The sequence below is a fragment of the Dreissena polymorpha genome, chromosome 3, assembly GCF_020536995.1.
Source record: "Dreissena polymorpha isolate Duluth1 chromosome 3, UMN_Dpol_1.0, whole genome shotgun sequence".
NCBI classification, from domain to species: Eukaryota; Metazoa; Mollusca; class Bivalvia; order Myida; family Dreissenidae; genus Dreissena; species Dreissena polymorpha.
This window is the reverse complement of record NC_068357.1, coordinates 70,185,445-70,202,345: the sequence shown is the minus strand read 5'-3', so window position 1 is coordinate 70,202,345 and position 16,901 is coordinate 70,185,445. Positions and strand designations below refer to the sequence as shown.

General features: G+C 35.4%; 1 protein-coding gene across 2 annotated transcripts in view; it reads left to right on the top strand.

Annotated features, from left to right (window-relative positions):
* Positions 1-3,174: 3,174 nt before the first annotated feature.
* The window catches only part of LOC127874669 (cyclic AMP-dependent transcription factor ATF-3-like), a 116,273-nt gene continuing 102,546 nt past the window's right edge, over positions 3,175-16,901 (top strand). Inside the window, exon 1 of one of the 2 annotated variants that reach the window (XM_052419147.1) lies at positions 3,175-3,249. In XM_052419147.1, the coding sequence (XP_052275107.1) occupies positions 3,202-3,249 (48 nt within the window). In that variant the 5' untranslated portion in view covers positions 3,175-3,201. Of the gene's footprint in view, positions 3,250-6,547; positions 6,690-16,901 lie in introns of those variants that run through there. The other variant, XM_052419153.1, reaches the window with a different exon arrangement.

Below are 16,901 nucleotides of genomic sequence, written 5' to 3'. Positions count from 1 at the left end.
GAGAGTTATTTTCATCTATTGTAAGATGCATTTGAAACATTTGAACCTTAAAATATTCCTCGATGCAGTAATTTATATTCATTCACCAATATATGTAGAATTGTATCCAAGAAAATGAGCATTCTTTGATTTATAGCGTGACATAAATATGTTACGACTCTGGTTTACTTTCGATACGGGGTTGGCTTCAGCGTACAGGTATGTCCATACTATGTAAACTGTACGCTGAAGTTCCTTTAGCTACAGCTTTATAGCCCCAAGGGTTGCTGAGAGTTGCAATGCACCGTATATTGTCCTAAGGTGCAAAATTTGATCACCACTTCAAGGGCTAAGGAACACTGATTATGCAAAAACTTATCAACGTTTACCTGTCTAAAGCACAAACTGTTGCAAATGGTACTATTAAAGCAAGAAATAATTGCTCTTTATTGACTTTGCTATTCTTTTGTACGCTCTATCCACCTTATTGGAAAAGTTGTAATGTTGCCAAATAAAAGTGTCACTATCGCTTAGGTTTCAGTAAACCAATGGTTTGCTCATCGTAATATTTGATGTAACCGCAGTTGATGACGATGTCGAACAGATGTCGAATATTTACACTGTCCCAAATTTAAACATAAAAATGTTGAAACGTCATTGTGATGTTTAGGTTGCATGCATAGGATAACGTCTAAAGGCTGCCATTCAGGAAAAAAATTTCATTCGGGAAATTTTTCAAAAATTGCTTCCGATCTTAAAACACTTAGATTTCATTTTCTTATTAATGGGCTATTTATTTGTGATGTAGATTTGTAAAAAGCAGTTCTTTAGATCTCCCCCAAAGACCCAAAGTACTGGTTCTAGCCAGGAAACGGACTCTTAAGTGTTTCAATTAATCTTAAGCTTTTTATGAAATCGAGCTTTAATAAATAGGTTTAAACTAAACTTATACAATAGCCGCGTTTACAAAGCGTTACTGTAAACGCTCTAGGTATAGTTTCATCCGTTATGCGTGAGGATTATTCATAAACGAGACGATTGCATTTCTTAGCCATGTCAGAGTTTTGTATCGCTTCATTGAATACATGTAGAATAGATAGTTTATTATCCCCACGCTTTTTGAAAAGCGTGGGGATATTGTGGTTATCTCCGCCGTCCGTCCGTCCTGGCCACTATCTCCTCCTACACTATAAGCACTAGAACCTTGAAACTTACACACATGGTAGCTATGAGCATATGTGCGACCCTGCACTATTTGGAATTTTGATCTGACCCGTGGGTCAAAAGTTATGTGGGTTGGGTTGGAGCCAGTTCAGAGATTTTTACTCATTTTTTTATATGTTATTTTACATTAACTTCTTCATTTCTACACAGATTTACTTCAAATTGATACTGAACATCTCTTATGACAATACGGTCAATCTCAACTATGCATGGCCCCATTACCAACCCTGGGGCACCCCGCCCACATAGGCCATACCCACCCGAAATTGCCGTTTACTATAATTTCTTCATTTCTACACTGATTCACTTCAAATTGATACTGAACATCTCTTATGACAATACGGTCAATCTCAACTATACATGGCCCCATTACCAACCCTGGGGCGCCCCGCCCACATAGGCCACACCCATCCAAAATCGCCTTTTAGTATAATTTCTTCATTTCTACACTGATTCACTTCAAATTGATACTGAACTTCTCTTATGACGATACGGTCAATCTCAACTATGCATGGCCCCATTACCAACCCTTGGGCGCCCCGCCCACATAGGCCACACCCACCCGAAATTGCCTTTTACTATAATTTCATCATTTCTACACCGATTCACTTCTAACTGATACTGAACTTCTCTTATGACAATACGGTCAATCTCAACTATGCATGGCCCCATTACCAACCCTGGGGTGCCCCACCAACATAGGCCACACCCACCCAAAATTGCCTTTTACTATTACTTCTTCATTTCTACACCGATTCACTTCTAATTGATACTGAACTTCTCTTATGACAATACGGTCAATCTCAACTATGCATGGCCCCATTACCAACCCTGGGGCGCCCCTGGGTCAAACATGCGGCATGGGGATACGCGTCGGCCTCTGCCGCGCCATTTCTAGTTAGCTATGCGGCCACCGACCCTTGCATATACATTAACACATACACATTGCATGTAGGTATAATAGCAATCTGAAAACAATTAATTCAAAAGTGGTACAGCAATACTATTTTATTTAATATATGTAAAACATGTCAAAGTTAATAGGTTAAGTGCCATACCTTTATGAACCAAAAACATTGTAAAGGAAACAGCGTTTGAAACTCTTGTCATCGCTAATTTAGCAAAAACGTGTATTACCGATATAGCGTTTATGCCTAGTGGACTCTCCCATCCTCTCCCATCCTTCTAAATGGGATCAATTTATTTCCATAATTAGGGATTTCTAGTATACTTATTTCTATATTTAGATTGTTTACATAAATTCCTTTAAGCAAATAGCGCAGACCCAGATGAGAGGCCGCATCATACGGCGTCTCATCTGGGTCTACGCTGTTTGCCAAGGCCTTTTTTCTAGACGCTAGGCATAAATGGGTTAACCATACCATTATTTTTAATAGCAAAGGTGGCCGTGTGGTTCCGAGTTAGCTTTTGGATTCGAACCTCACATCTGACATATTCTTTAATTTATTGTAAGAAATATTGTTTCTTGTTTAAATAGTTATTTAAAACTATTATAAGTATTACCGATGTGTTTGTAAATTCATTTAATGGCATTTTTCAAAGCACGAAAACCTGTTAACAAAACCCTTTAGATGCATATGTACAATACAGATTTATACTTTTTTGTCCTATCGGTTAATTTATTCAATGCACATCTATATTATATTAAATTAATTATTAAAAATCAAGCCAATGTGAGTGTGTAAAAACGTTTATTTTCAAGTTTTGTCATATGAAGTATATATACAACTATTATTATATACATATATGTCGATACACTCTTATTTAAGCACGCGAGCAGACGAATATGATAATGATACCGAACGAGATATATAAAGAACATAGCACGTTATGTAAAGCTGTAGCTGTAAAGCATGTATATAATTATATCTATACAGCGTTAACCTCCGCTTTCGCTCAAAACAACGAGGGATCCCTAAAATATTTATAAATATCGATGTCGTTTTTCAACACAAGCGTGTTTGAACATGCTCCCCTATGCAAAATACATTTCTATTGTCATTTGGATACAGACTGGAAGCAAATGTGAGTTTTTTTAGTGTTAAATTTGATAGCAATTGCGTTTGATATGGAAAATTGGCACTTTTATTCTATGTCACTTATTATTATTATTATCAATAATAATAATAATAATAATAATAATATTATTATTATTATTATTATTATTATTATTAGTATTATTAGTAGTAGTATTAGTAGTATTATTATTAAATTGGTATTGGCAGTAGTATTGCATTTACCATAATAAAAATTATTATAATTACTGACATTATGCGCTATTTATTTATGTATATTATCATATTGATTATTATTAGTTTTTTTGTTGCTGCTGTTTTTGTTCTTCTTGTTTCTTCTATTTTTCCTCCTTATTCTCCTTTTTCTTCTTGTTCTTCTTGTTCTTCTTCTTATTCTTCTTCTTCTTCTTCTTTTTTCTTCTTCTTCTTCTACTTCTTCTTCTTCATCATCATCATCATCATCATCATCATCATCATCATCATCTTCTTCTTCTTCTTCTTCTTTTTCTTCTTCTTCTTCTTCTTCTTCTTCTTCTTCTTCTTCTTCTTCTTCTTATTATTATTATTATTAGTATTATTATTATTATTATTTATCATATATATTATTATTATTATTATTTTCTTATTATCATACATTTTATGTAGGAAATATTATTTTGGTTTTTGTATCACATTGTATGTTACACATTTTGACCTTAAGTGCAATATTGCAATAGTATGGTAAATGACCTTCCTGTTACATCAGAATATTCACCATCTACATATTCGCTACGTAACTATATGGATTCATATGATATTTTCCTTTTATGTATTGCATCACTTATTTTTCATTCAGTTCAATGAGCGAAAAGCGTAAGGAAAACTTTTCTTATAGGGAACCATCCTGTATCGTCCGTAGCCTCAAAGTCGTCTCAACAATTCGGTCCGTTCTCACAATAGGTTCTGCACTTTTTGAATCTTGAACAAACTATCAAAAGAATGATGGTCCCGTTGTCAAGCCATACAATGTCAACATTCTTTTCAATTAAGTTCTCCTGCTTCCAAAACTGTCTTCACAACCGTTATTAATCATTATTTCTTTTGGTTATTTTTGTTAATGTATCAAAAGTTAATTTAGCGAATAGGATCGAATAAAGCAAACATGTAAAGTCAACCGGGAAAACAAACACTATTTCAGTCCCGGCACTTAAAATAGGGTTAATCGGGTATGTGAAAATATACAACTTTTATAGGCTTAAGATACATCTACCAACTCGTGTAGTTATAAGATACCGCTTCTAGAAATTGCCATCATCCGTCTTAGTGATCTTTGCGTCGATTTCGCATTTATTGAAGTAATTTTGCATCGCATTATACCTTAAAATGCGCACGAAATGTAGTCCTATTGACTGAGCGACAGGAAATATAAGTCGTCCTCTAAGTGCTTGTCCCTGTGGTTATAGACATTGAATCAGCTACGAAAGGTGGAGATATAGGCTTTTATTTACACGTTTGTGTAAGACTTGTGCACGAAAGTGAGTTGCCAATTTGTCATAATCAGCGACCCGTCTCTTTTGAAGGTATTTATCCAATAAGAATGTTACAATGCCACGTGGCAGTTTTTCCAAGATATTGTAGCGTGACATTTGTTACCAAGTATTTGCATATTCAGGTTCAATGCATACGAAGTGCCTGCGTCAAAGTTGAGTTGTTTGTCTTTCTTGTACTAAGGAACAACCGATTTATGACACACTATCTAGGGAACACGAAGTTTTGGTTTCAAGTTGTACGAGTATAACGTAAGAAAACGTCATAGTATTTAGAATGCGAACAACTAGACACTTTCATATTCTACATGTGTCAATTACCTCCACGTGAGGGAGATTTATCAAGCGATTGTCAAACATGCTTAGCACAGCTTCTGGGCTGTTACTTTTTATTTATTATGTCATTTTAGTTTACGCGGAACTCTCTTAACCATTGCTTTAAGTTTCATGCCATACTTTCATTCAAAGTTTCACTAAAACAGCTGTTCTGCACCTTCAGAATTTGTTAGGCAATGCGAAAATCAAATCGTGTGGCGAATGAAAGCCACGTGGAGAGGGCGTCTAACGCGAATAACTCGTGACCCTTCTTCAATGGCCAAGGTCAAGCTTAGAGGCCGATTGTCAAAGACGACCGTCATACATCTTGTTCTCACTTCTATTTCATCATTTATAAGGACATTTTAAAAGTGCTTACTGCAATTGATCACTTTTAACATGTGTCTCTCTAGCTCAAAGGTCAGTGTCGCAGTTGCAATGCCAAGATAAACGATGGCCACAATGCGACTTAAATGTTAAAATAAAAAAGTTCATTTATTAACAATCTGCGTTGGCGATATATCTCTTGTTCTCCTTCCCAAAACGCAATGTCTCGGCATCCGTGTCTGTGAAACATCTCTAATTAATGTTGCAAGCTATTAGCAAGAAACTGACAAATAAAGCGTGAGTTCGCAGGTTTTATTTCAAAAGCGAGTGAATGTAGTAAATGCTTTAAACAACTATTCACAACTATGTCAAGGCAGTTAGCTATCATTTTGCAGGACTTCCCCTCGAGTGTTTTACTTTTATAAAATCGATATGAAACTACTTCTCGTATATACTGGCACGTAAAATGTAAATGTAGATAGCAGCGAAATTGGTTTAACGGTGCCACCTTACATAAATTGCAGTACTCAATAAATTGCCTACATTTTTAGAAACATCTGTGACACATCAACCTGTGAAATAGGTTTTTCATAAATGTACTTGATTTATCATTTTTCTGGTTAACCTGTTTTAAAGTTCCTCATGACGTGATATATATTCACCGAAGGTCCATAGGCAAAAACTTATGTCACCGGTATTATTCTCAGTAGGACACTCATTTAAGTGGGTGATTTATTTATGGGTAAAAGTAGTAGGTGTATATATGTTTAAATGTTTGATACTTGGAAGGTAAGAAAGACGCCACAACCATTTGAGTTCCATGGGTCAAATAACAAGACCACATTAGCTAGAAACATGAAATTCGTCTCCGCACGATATCAAGAGAACGTTAAAGAAATCGATGCCTATTGATGATTATGTCAACAAACCAAAGTAACAGCTCACATAAATCTATACACCCATGTCTGAAATAAATGTACATGTATTCCTTTTCTTTTTACAAAAAAAGGACACATTGACAGTTGTGTCGTATGAAATCTTCGTTGAAATTGTTAACTCATGTACACAAATAAAACAGATATACGGGCATCCATTGAATTTAGCTTCCCTTTTCACGTTATGCTGTTATCTTGATTGCATCTATGACATACCGACATGCTCATATGGGATCCCATGTAATTCCGCCCCAGGTGTATACAAATCCATAAAGTATAAGTGTATGTGTTTTGATGCGTAGCGTAATAAACTGTCCTCTCAATACGAAAGAAATTTGTTACCAAACGTGAGTAGACCGTATCTATTGTAATATGATAATAATTCATGAATTATTGTTGCTAATATTACAATTACTTCTTTTTTCATTATTTATTTATTTTATAAATTTATAATTATAATTTTCATTATTATTATTAAAATTTTATCATTATTATTATACCATCATTACTTTCGTATCTTGCCTGTCATAATTTTCATGAATCGAAAATTGTTAAATAGAATTTTACATGTCAAGATTATTAATAGAATTTACATTTTAAAATCAACTTTTCTTTATAAAAAAATCACTATCAAATATATAGTTATATATATATATATATATATATATATATATATATATATATATATATATATATATATATATATATATATATATTTGATAGTGAATTTTTTTTTCAGAAAAAATGATTTTTCGTTATAATATGATAATTTATCATTCAAAATGAGGTTTTCACTAATTAATATCATAGCCACACGCTAACCACCTGTGGTTTTAATGTCAAAGTTTTATAAAAGTTCTAACTGCAAATGTACATGTGAATGCAAAAAAACATAATAGTATGTTTTTTCCTTGTAAAAAGCCCATTTAAGAAATTCACCTCTGCATAAATCGTTTTTCAATCGTCAACTTACTTAACAAGAGACAGTAAATCATAAAGTTTTGTTAATCATTTTTAAAAACGTGTATAAAGTGCCGTTCGAAACAAGCATTGTGCGTATATATGCCTTTTGCACCAAGCGTATCCGAAACCCTGCCATTATAACAAATAAAGCCATACAAATAGAAAATGTCATTAAATCATTATCTAAAATTCATGAGGACAACTGCCCTTTCTAAATACGTTTACTTATTTTCTGTGGATTTTGGCTTAAAGAGACATGCAAATTGTCTTCGTTAATATCGTTCCTGTACTTTGTTATCTTAAATCGTGTATTTTAAGGAATGCAGGTTTCATGTTTGTAAATAATCGCAATCAATTTCGACAGAAGTATGGATTTTTGTTAGTTATAGCTGACTAGTGTACCGGTATATGTCTATGGCCAAACATTGTCCGGGAGGGGTTAACATCTGTGTATATGACGCATCCATTAAATACTAATTTCTTTATAGTTTCACTGTTCTAAATTGTGTATGGAAAACAATATTGAATGGATGTTCGTGGCTTTTCTTCAATTACTTTATCTTGAATATAACGTACGTGTACGTATGTGATTCATTTCTTGTTTATATAGAGACATGTAATCTATATTGCACATATGAAACCAAAAGTTAAAAAAAACGTAAGGGGAGAAATGTGTCAATCGGTTGCAAAATAATTAGTCCAGATTGTTAAAGGAGAATATTACAATTTTGTATAGAGAGGAGTGTGTTAGGCAATCCTTTGTTTTTAAACATTCCGTTTCATGGTATTATAACTTATGTAATAAACGCTTAAGATGAATGGCACTTAAGTATTTTATACATCCTTCTCGACGAGTCAGATCGATTTATGGCTTTTTCTCAATGATTTATACTACTGGTGACAATATAGTCCAAAATGCATTCACTTGTATAGTATTTAAGATTTTAGTACACACAATTGGCGTTTTTTGTAGGATGATTTTGATTTTCCTATTGTGGGGTTCTTGCTTTCTCATTTAAACTGAATGTTCCCGAATAATCGGGAATTAATTTTAAGAAATTGTATGGTCTGTGGTAGATTTTTTAAAGTAGATGTATGTTCTGTTGTTCTTTTAATTGGAAAAAGTCCTTCAAATTGCATTATCTCGTGCACGTCTTTTCGGTTATCTAAATGCAGGCGGCTGTATTAATTCTTATTTTATTTTGAAAAGATGACACATGTGTAGAAGCTGCCCAACGCTACAGCTACAAAATCATACTTTTCAAAAATTATATTCCTAGAAAGACATTCATACCTCCATTCAACTAATCGTAATTTTCCAGTATTAATGTTCGTAGATTATCATTAGTGCTTCCATTCTACCAATCAGTAACGCAGTTCTGATTCATTACGTATACTACATATATCATTTGTTGGCATTCGACGATTTCGTATTTTTCCAGGATTGGTATTTTAAGATAATCAACTATATGCTCATTATACCACATTTTAATAAGAACAGTAACAAGAAAATTAGCATTAGTCGTACAGACGGGCGTGAACAAGAACTTTATCATGCGAATCTCATTTAGGAGTTATTCCCCTTGTATTGACGAGTATATTTGTTATATTCCACTTCAACATTCTGCGAAATTATTGCGACCGTTTTAAATATTTTCCAACTTAAAAAATCACAAAAGTGTGCACAACCGCTAGCGACTGGTGTAACGAATATTAAAAGTGAACAAACAAGAACAGTTTGCTAATGAGACAAGCTGGCTTGTATTATTATTTGATGTTCAATAAAATAATAACCACCTCCTCCTCCACCACCATCGCCGCCGCCGCCATCGCCACCGCCATCGCCACCACCACCTGCACTATAATCATATTCGGAATAAAAATCGTAATGCTTATATAGATAATCATAAATATAGACATGCATATAAAGGTGGGTTCTCACTGCCGATCCGATCAACTCGATCATCCCGATCACGGAAATTTCCCGACCAAACCCGACCAAGCTCGACTAAAAAGGGTATACACGACTTCCTCTCGACCTCTTGTCGATACTACACGACCCCCACACGACTCATTCACGACGTCCACTCAACCAATTCCGATTTCTGCTCGATCAACTCGACCTATACGCGAGTCCTATACGATCTCGGCTCGACCAAGTGGACCTCAGCTCGATCGCCACCAGATCTTCACACGACCAGATCGTGATGGTCGTACTTCAGTCGTACAAAGTCGCGAACGGCCGTGTATTGAAACTTTGAGAATAAAAACTTCAAAAATTGTTGTTCACTGATCAATTTAATCATCATAGAGATTGAACAATTACAGTTGTGGGACAGATGGTTAGAGCTCCAGAGAGATGTTTTCCGGGGTTTGAATTCAGTCTGCCAAAATAAAAAGAACACTTATGAATATCAATGAAAATTACGATTAATGTTTTTTGTAAAAAAGGCCCTTTGAGCCTAAACTGTCGAACAAATACAGCCGTATACTACCTGTATGAATACATTTGTACATGACAAACCGTTTAACAGTATAAATAAATGTATGGCAATAACTTTCGAATTACTTAGCAAACAAAATAAGTATTATGTCAGGTTTATTGTATAGAATCGTAGAGAAACCTATCTTCCTCGATTCCCCACGATTTATCCCGATTTCTAATATTTTGAGGTCGGGGAAATTCGTAGCTCAATCGGCGAAGGTCTTAACTCATTCGTAGCTAGTCGTGAACCAGTCGTAGGTGATTCTTGCAACTCGTGAGCTACCGAAAAATCGTGGCCAGTTTTTAAACGTGTTTAAAATTTGGCCAGGACCTCCAAGACTAAATTTAATCGCAGTTGACTCGTAACAGCGTCGTAGTGCGTTCTTGGGCGTCGTAATGGAATCGTAAGTAAATCGTGACTCAATCGGGAAATCGGTGATCACGTGATCTGTCTACGAATCAGATACGATTTTGTCAAGACTCTCACGAGTTCACCCCGAGTGAGTTGCGAGCCCGCTAAGATTCTTGCGATTAAGTTACGAAACAGTTGCGATTTTCGGAGAATGGGTGTGGTATATACTAGTAAACAGAGCTTCTCGGTTTTTCAGTCATTCAGTTGTTAAGGCTTTGTATGAATAACAGATAATATGTTTATAATCAAAAATGGCAAGAACAGGCAAGGGCAGGGGGAAGATAAGTAAGAATACAATCGAAGAATACTACAGCTGCTCTTCGTCGCACTTCCAATTTTGATCTGGCGCCAAAAAAGGAACAGAGGGCATGTTCACAGAAGAATGTAGGTCACATTGTAAATAATGATCAATATCAATAGATATTGGCGCCTAAATCATGGGTGCTTTCGGTGATGTCCTAGCTTAGTCGTGACAGATCTGCATCGTTCGTAGTACAGTCGCAGTAGATTCTTACACATCGTAGTGAAGTCGCGATCCTATTCGCAAGACTTCAACCGTACACCACGATTCGTCGTAACTCAATCGTACCAGTGTCGTAACTAAATCGTAGACTGTCACTAGTCTTCCCGATTCAATAAATGTGATAAATTGTAGCGAATCGTGGGCTTGTTTTCGTAGTGGAATAGGGCCAGATGTCAATCCGATCGCCACACGATTGCTTCACGATCAACCCCATCTTCTACTCGACTAATACACGACCACTTCCCGAGCGCTTCTCGATCCATTTTGTACTCGACCGCTACTCGATATTTTTTGACATGTCAAAAAATATACGGTAGGAAGCCCGACCAATACCGACATACCCGACCGCCCCCGACCACTCATGCCGACCGAACCAGACCAGTAACCAATCGCTTGGTCGGGCTTGATCGAATTGATCTGATCGGCAGTGGGAACCCAGCTTTAACAATTAACATATTATATGTTTATTGTGTTTCTTATATAGGCTATGTCAAGAACATAGTTCGGCAAAGGAAAACACGTGCTTATTTTTATACAATATTTTGAATGCGGTTTAAGGTAGCGCACCTCTAATGGGCACATCTCCAAATATAATCTAATTAATTATTTTCTTAATCAGCATCATTTCACTGAACTACATGCACATTTGTAGGTAGGTTTCCATGCTTTTTAAAAAAATATACCGATTTTTTCAAAACCACCCCCACGCTCGGCTTTTGTCCAGTTTATTTTCACCCCTGGGGTATATAAAAGTTCCATAATTCATTCAAATTTTCAAATATGGGCATGCAGTTGGTGTGTACAGATGCTGTAAAGGTGTTTAAAGTTTAAACAAGACGAAATAAGTATTCTTTTAAAGACATTTATTTTTTACAAATTTTTATCTATGGAAGAGCGCCATGAAATGTAAGTGATTTCAGCCAAGTAAAAATTGGGTCGGTTAAAAACAAAATGTCATAAAATTCAAAATAGTATCATTTAAGTCATATTTTAAACTTAGTTTTTATAGAAACACTATATACAGCAAAAATACCAAGAACTAGACAGATTTACCGTTTACTTTTTGAAATAAAAATAAAAATGCAACATGCATGGTTCGTATTTTCAACAGTAAATCACCCAATTTCGCCATAACGTTGTTTAAATTTTAATAATTGAAGAATGTGCATAAAAATTGCAACATATTTAACAATAAATATAGCTTATATGCCATATTAAATCAAATTACGTTAGAAAATAAATAAAACGCGTCGCAAGAAAGTATACGTCGTCGGCAGGATTCGAACCTGCGCGGGAATATCCCAAAAGATTTCTAATCTATCGCCTTAACCACTAGGCTACGGCACCTAATAGTAGGCTCTTCAACCTTCGAAGAAATCGCGGGAAATCATTAGAGGTGCGCTACCTTAAATCGATGATCCGTTTTATGGACATGAGTGTAGTAACCATATTTGGTAATGAGTACTCACATTACGTCATGTTACTATATGTAGAATGTGTGCGCGTGCGCGTCGACTGTGGGCTTTTTACGCAAGGGTGGGTTACTGTCTGTCGGACTCGTTTTTATTATACGAAAAAAATCTATTGAAATGTCACGCATCGTGCGATTTTGTGTACACAAGATCATGCACTGATTAATTGTATAGGTTTATTTTTATACAACGCACGTGTGATTGTCATTTTTCATCAGAATATATCTACACTTTTGTTTTTTATTGTCGTTTATCACATCGTGACGAAGAATTTTTAAGAAAAAAAACTATATGATATACATTTTGTGTATAATTAAAGAATCCCTATTTAACGTTGGCGTGAAACAAATATTTTTTCAATTAAATTATAGAATATATTCATATGAGCCACGTATATTTTTAGCCTGTTGTTTCTTATGCAGTCATGTGCCTCTGTATCGGTGCTTAAAGTAAAGGTGCAGGTAGATTCCACTAAAACTCACTTAAATGGTAGTCCCTCAAGAACTTTTGCAAATGTGAAGTGTAGAAATACAGCGAAATTTACTAAGGTATGGATGTAGGATGTACTAAATGTCTGTTTGTTGGCATAGACGTTTTTAACAACTGGTTTTTTACTAAAACATGTACTTATTTTACATGTATGTGTAAGAAATTGATCGTACAATATTTGATACATACATTTTAAAAGAGACAATGCCATTTCCATTTTCTACAAAATGCTAGCATAAAGATAAAAATAGCATAGGAGCAACGCCTTCAATGCATTTAACTTCTCTTTAAGTGTTAGACATTGCATAAATTAAAATTCGGTTTAATATATCGTAACTTAAATGGAAGCTTGGTTGATTGGTAAGAAACTATACAGATTCACCTATCGAGCTATATATTTTTATTACAACCCCCTCACTTATGCCCATGTGGTTTAATATATGCGCATCAGGACTTCAATTCATTGCGAATTGTCAGGCAAACAACGATGAATGGACTTTGTATGTACAGAAGATGTATTTCCTCAGTATGGTTTGATAACTGGGAGAGCATTGATTTTACAGTGATAGCTATGTATTCTCATCTACTGCTTGATATATGGGTCGCGCTCTGGGAAATCCGGGCCTAGTGCATGTGCGTGAAGTGTCGTCAGAGATAAACATATGCAGCCCACACGGGCTAATCAGAGACGTCACTCTCCGCCTTGACTGGATTTAAAAGAGACGTCGTTTTAACGAACAATTCCGTAAAAGCGGTGTCGCTCAATTGATCATTGTCGGCTTGGGTACTGCTTAAAAGTGCCCCGGGTACTCATAAGTATACTGCAATGTATCCCGGGTACGGAAAATACGCTTAAAGGCACCCGGACAATATCAGACTTTAACCGATTGTTAATCTCGCCTTAAAATCCGATATCGTAAAACGCGCGCTACCGAATCTTAAAACGGTATTGTTTTCGTCAAGGAAGTGTTCTGAATGTGCATTTGTGTCAGAGAAATGAATTTGAGTATGATTTTTGATTATACAGAGGCCATTTTACAGAATATTGACAAATATATGAACATTAATTTGAAAAAAAAGAGCCGACAACGACCAATTTAGCGTAAGTATTCCCGAGTACGATTTAGTATATTTTCCGTACACGGGGTACATTGTTGCATACGTAGGAGTACTTAGGGTACATCTAAGTAGTCATCGAGCCGACAATGACCAAGCGAGCATAAGTGTCGTCCCTGTTTAGCCTGTGTGGGCTGCACAGGCTAATCTGGAACGACACTACGAAAATGCATTAAGAACGGTTTTCACAGAATGCAGCCCAAATATAATCCTTTCAACTAAAGCGATGCCCATTTTAAATAAATGTATGTAACTATAGTTATATTCAAATCATTACTTCGTAAAGTTTCATTGCCCATCCAGTTTATGCCTTCTTAATCAAACAGAAATATAAGAGGACAACAGGATAGTTAACTTTATAAAAACAATTACGCAATAAACTGAAAGTTTCACCAAACATGAGATAACGGTTTAATGTGTATTTTTAAATCGTTGGTTGGTTGGTTGTTGTTGTTGTTATTTAACCAATGCACTCCCCACCCATCATCAGATAACATCGTTATGGTGCTGATGAGTTTAATAAAGTTTTTAGTGGGTATAATCCTGATAAATAAAGTTTATTCTTATTTGTCATAATTTTAAAATGAACCTTAAAATAGTTTTTCTATTACATATAAAATTGAAAGCTTGAAATTTAGTTAAATTGTGTCTTAGTATAGTTTGCTCAGCTCATCTGTTTTATAACTGAAAGTTTTAAACTTAAACTTAAAAATAAGTTTTAAAAACAGAAGAAAGTATGGATATACACGTTGGTCCATATATCAGATTTTGCCAAACAAACCAGGAAGCTACGGCTCGGAATTAAACAGGTGGACGCTTTTTTGGCTTTGTCACAATGACTCATCAGGTTTTTTTTTTTGGAAACTGTTTTCTCGGTCAGTGTTTTATCAGTGCTGCATAAATTGATAACAAATTCTGACACTATTGTCTATGGAACGCCATTACTGACTTCATGTGACTGTTTTCGTTGTTTGCAGTACATTAATCAATATTTTCAGTGGAATATACATTATGCTTTGTGCAATTTTCTTTACGTGCGATACTTTCGTCATTGTATGCAGTAGTTAAAGCATAACGCGAAGTAGTAACAACATTATGTTCTGTCCAAACTTCTTGACGTTCTGTACATTCAACATTATGCGTAGTAGTTTTATCATTATGCGTTGTGCAAACGTCTTTACGTTCGGTACATTCGTCATTACGTGCAGCAGTTACATCATTATGTGCAGTAGTAACAACATTACGTGCTGTGCAAACTTCTTTCCGTTCGGTACATTCGTCATGACTCATTATGTGTAGCAGTTTTATCATTATGCGCTGTGCAAACGTCTTTACGTTCGGTACATTCGTCATTACGTGCAGCAGTTACATCATTATGTGCAGTAGTAACAACATTACGTGCTGTGCAAACTTCTTTCCGTTCGGTACATTCGTCACGAATGTACCGAACGTAAAGACGTTTGCACAGCGCATAATGATAAAACTACTACACATAATGACGAATGTACCGAACGGAAAGAATTTTGCACATCACGTAATGTTGTTACTACTGCACATAATGATGTAACTGCTGCACATAATGACGAATGTACCGAACGTAAAGACGTTTGCACAGCGCATAATGATAAAACTACTGCACTTAATGTTGAATGTACCGAACGTAAAGAAGTTTGCACAGCACGTAATGTTGTTACTACTGCACATAATGATGTAACTGCTGCAAGTAATGACGAATGTACCGAACGTAAAGACGTTTGCACAACGCATAATGAAATAACTACTACACATAATGACGAATGTACCGAACGGAAAGAAGTTTGCACAGCACGTACTGTTGTTACTACTGCACTTAATGATGTAACTGCTGCACGTAATGACAAATGTACCGAACGTAAAGACGTTTGCACAGCGAATAAAGATAAAACTACTACACATAATGAGTCATGACGAATGTACCGAACGGAAAGAAGTTTGCACAGCACGTAATGTTGTTACTACTGCACATTATGGTGTAACTGCTGCACGTAATGACGAATGTACCGAACGTGAAGACGTTTGCACAGCGCATAATGATAAAACTACTACACATAATGTTGAATGTACAGAACGTCAAGAAGTTTGGACAGAACATAATGTTGTTACTACTTCGCGTAATGCTTTAACTACTGCATACAATGACGACTGTACCGAACGTAAAGAAAATTGCACAAAGCATAATGAATATTCCACTGAAAATAATGATTAATGTACTGCAAACAACGACAACAGTCATATGCAGTCAGTAATGGCGTTCCATAATTGTCTACTAGTACGATTGTGCATGTCATGGTTTTCCTTTTGCTCACAATATAAAAAAAGCGATAACGATATCTTTATTATTGGTAAACATTTAATATTGCATTTTTTTAACCGAATGTTGGTTGCCAGCTATTATTTCTTTCGCTTCTGTTTCTTGGGTTATTGTTGGACAACTGTTGATGCCTATGATGATGATGATGATGATGATGATTATGAAGTGGTTGTTGTTTATGCTGTTTCTGGTGTTGTTGTTGATGTTGTTATTGATAATGATGATGATGATGATGATGATGATGATGATGATGTTGTTGTTGTTGTTGACGATGATGACGATGATGATGATGATGATGATGATGATGATGATGATGATGATGATGATGATGATGATGATGATGATGATGATGATGATGATGATATTATGATAAAGCTAATTATTGTGATGATGAGGAGAAGGAGGAGGAGGAGAATTGTGGTGAAAACGATGGTTGGTGGTGTTCATTGCGGTTCTGCTATTAATGTGATTTAATGTTTGTTTTACGCAAAATCACACAAAATCTATTACGGTGTTATCTCAACTATCCTATTTGACAGCAATCTGCTCTTCAAATCACATTCGACTCTCATGTTTTACTAATACGTTCATAGTTAAAACTAGTATGATGGTTCTCTATAAAGTTTGTTCTAATAATGTCATTGGGGTCATGTCTGCTCTAGGAGTATACATAACATAAATTATTATAATGTGTGTACGTTTTTTTCGCCGGTAGATTAATAAAACGATTCAGAAGTTAATTAGTACGT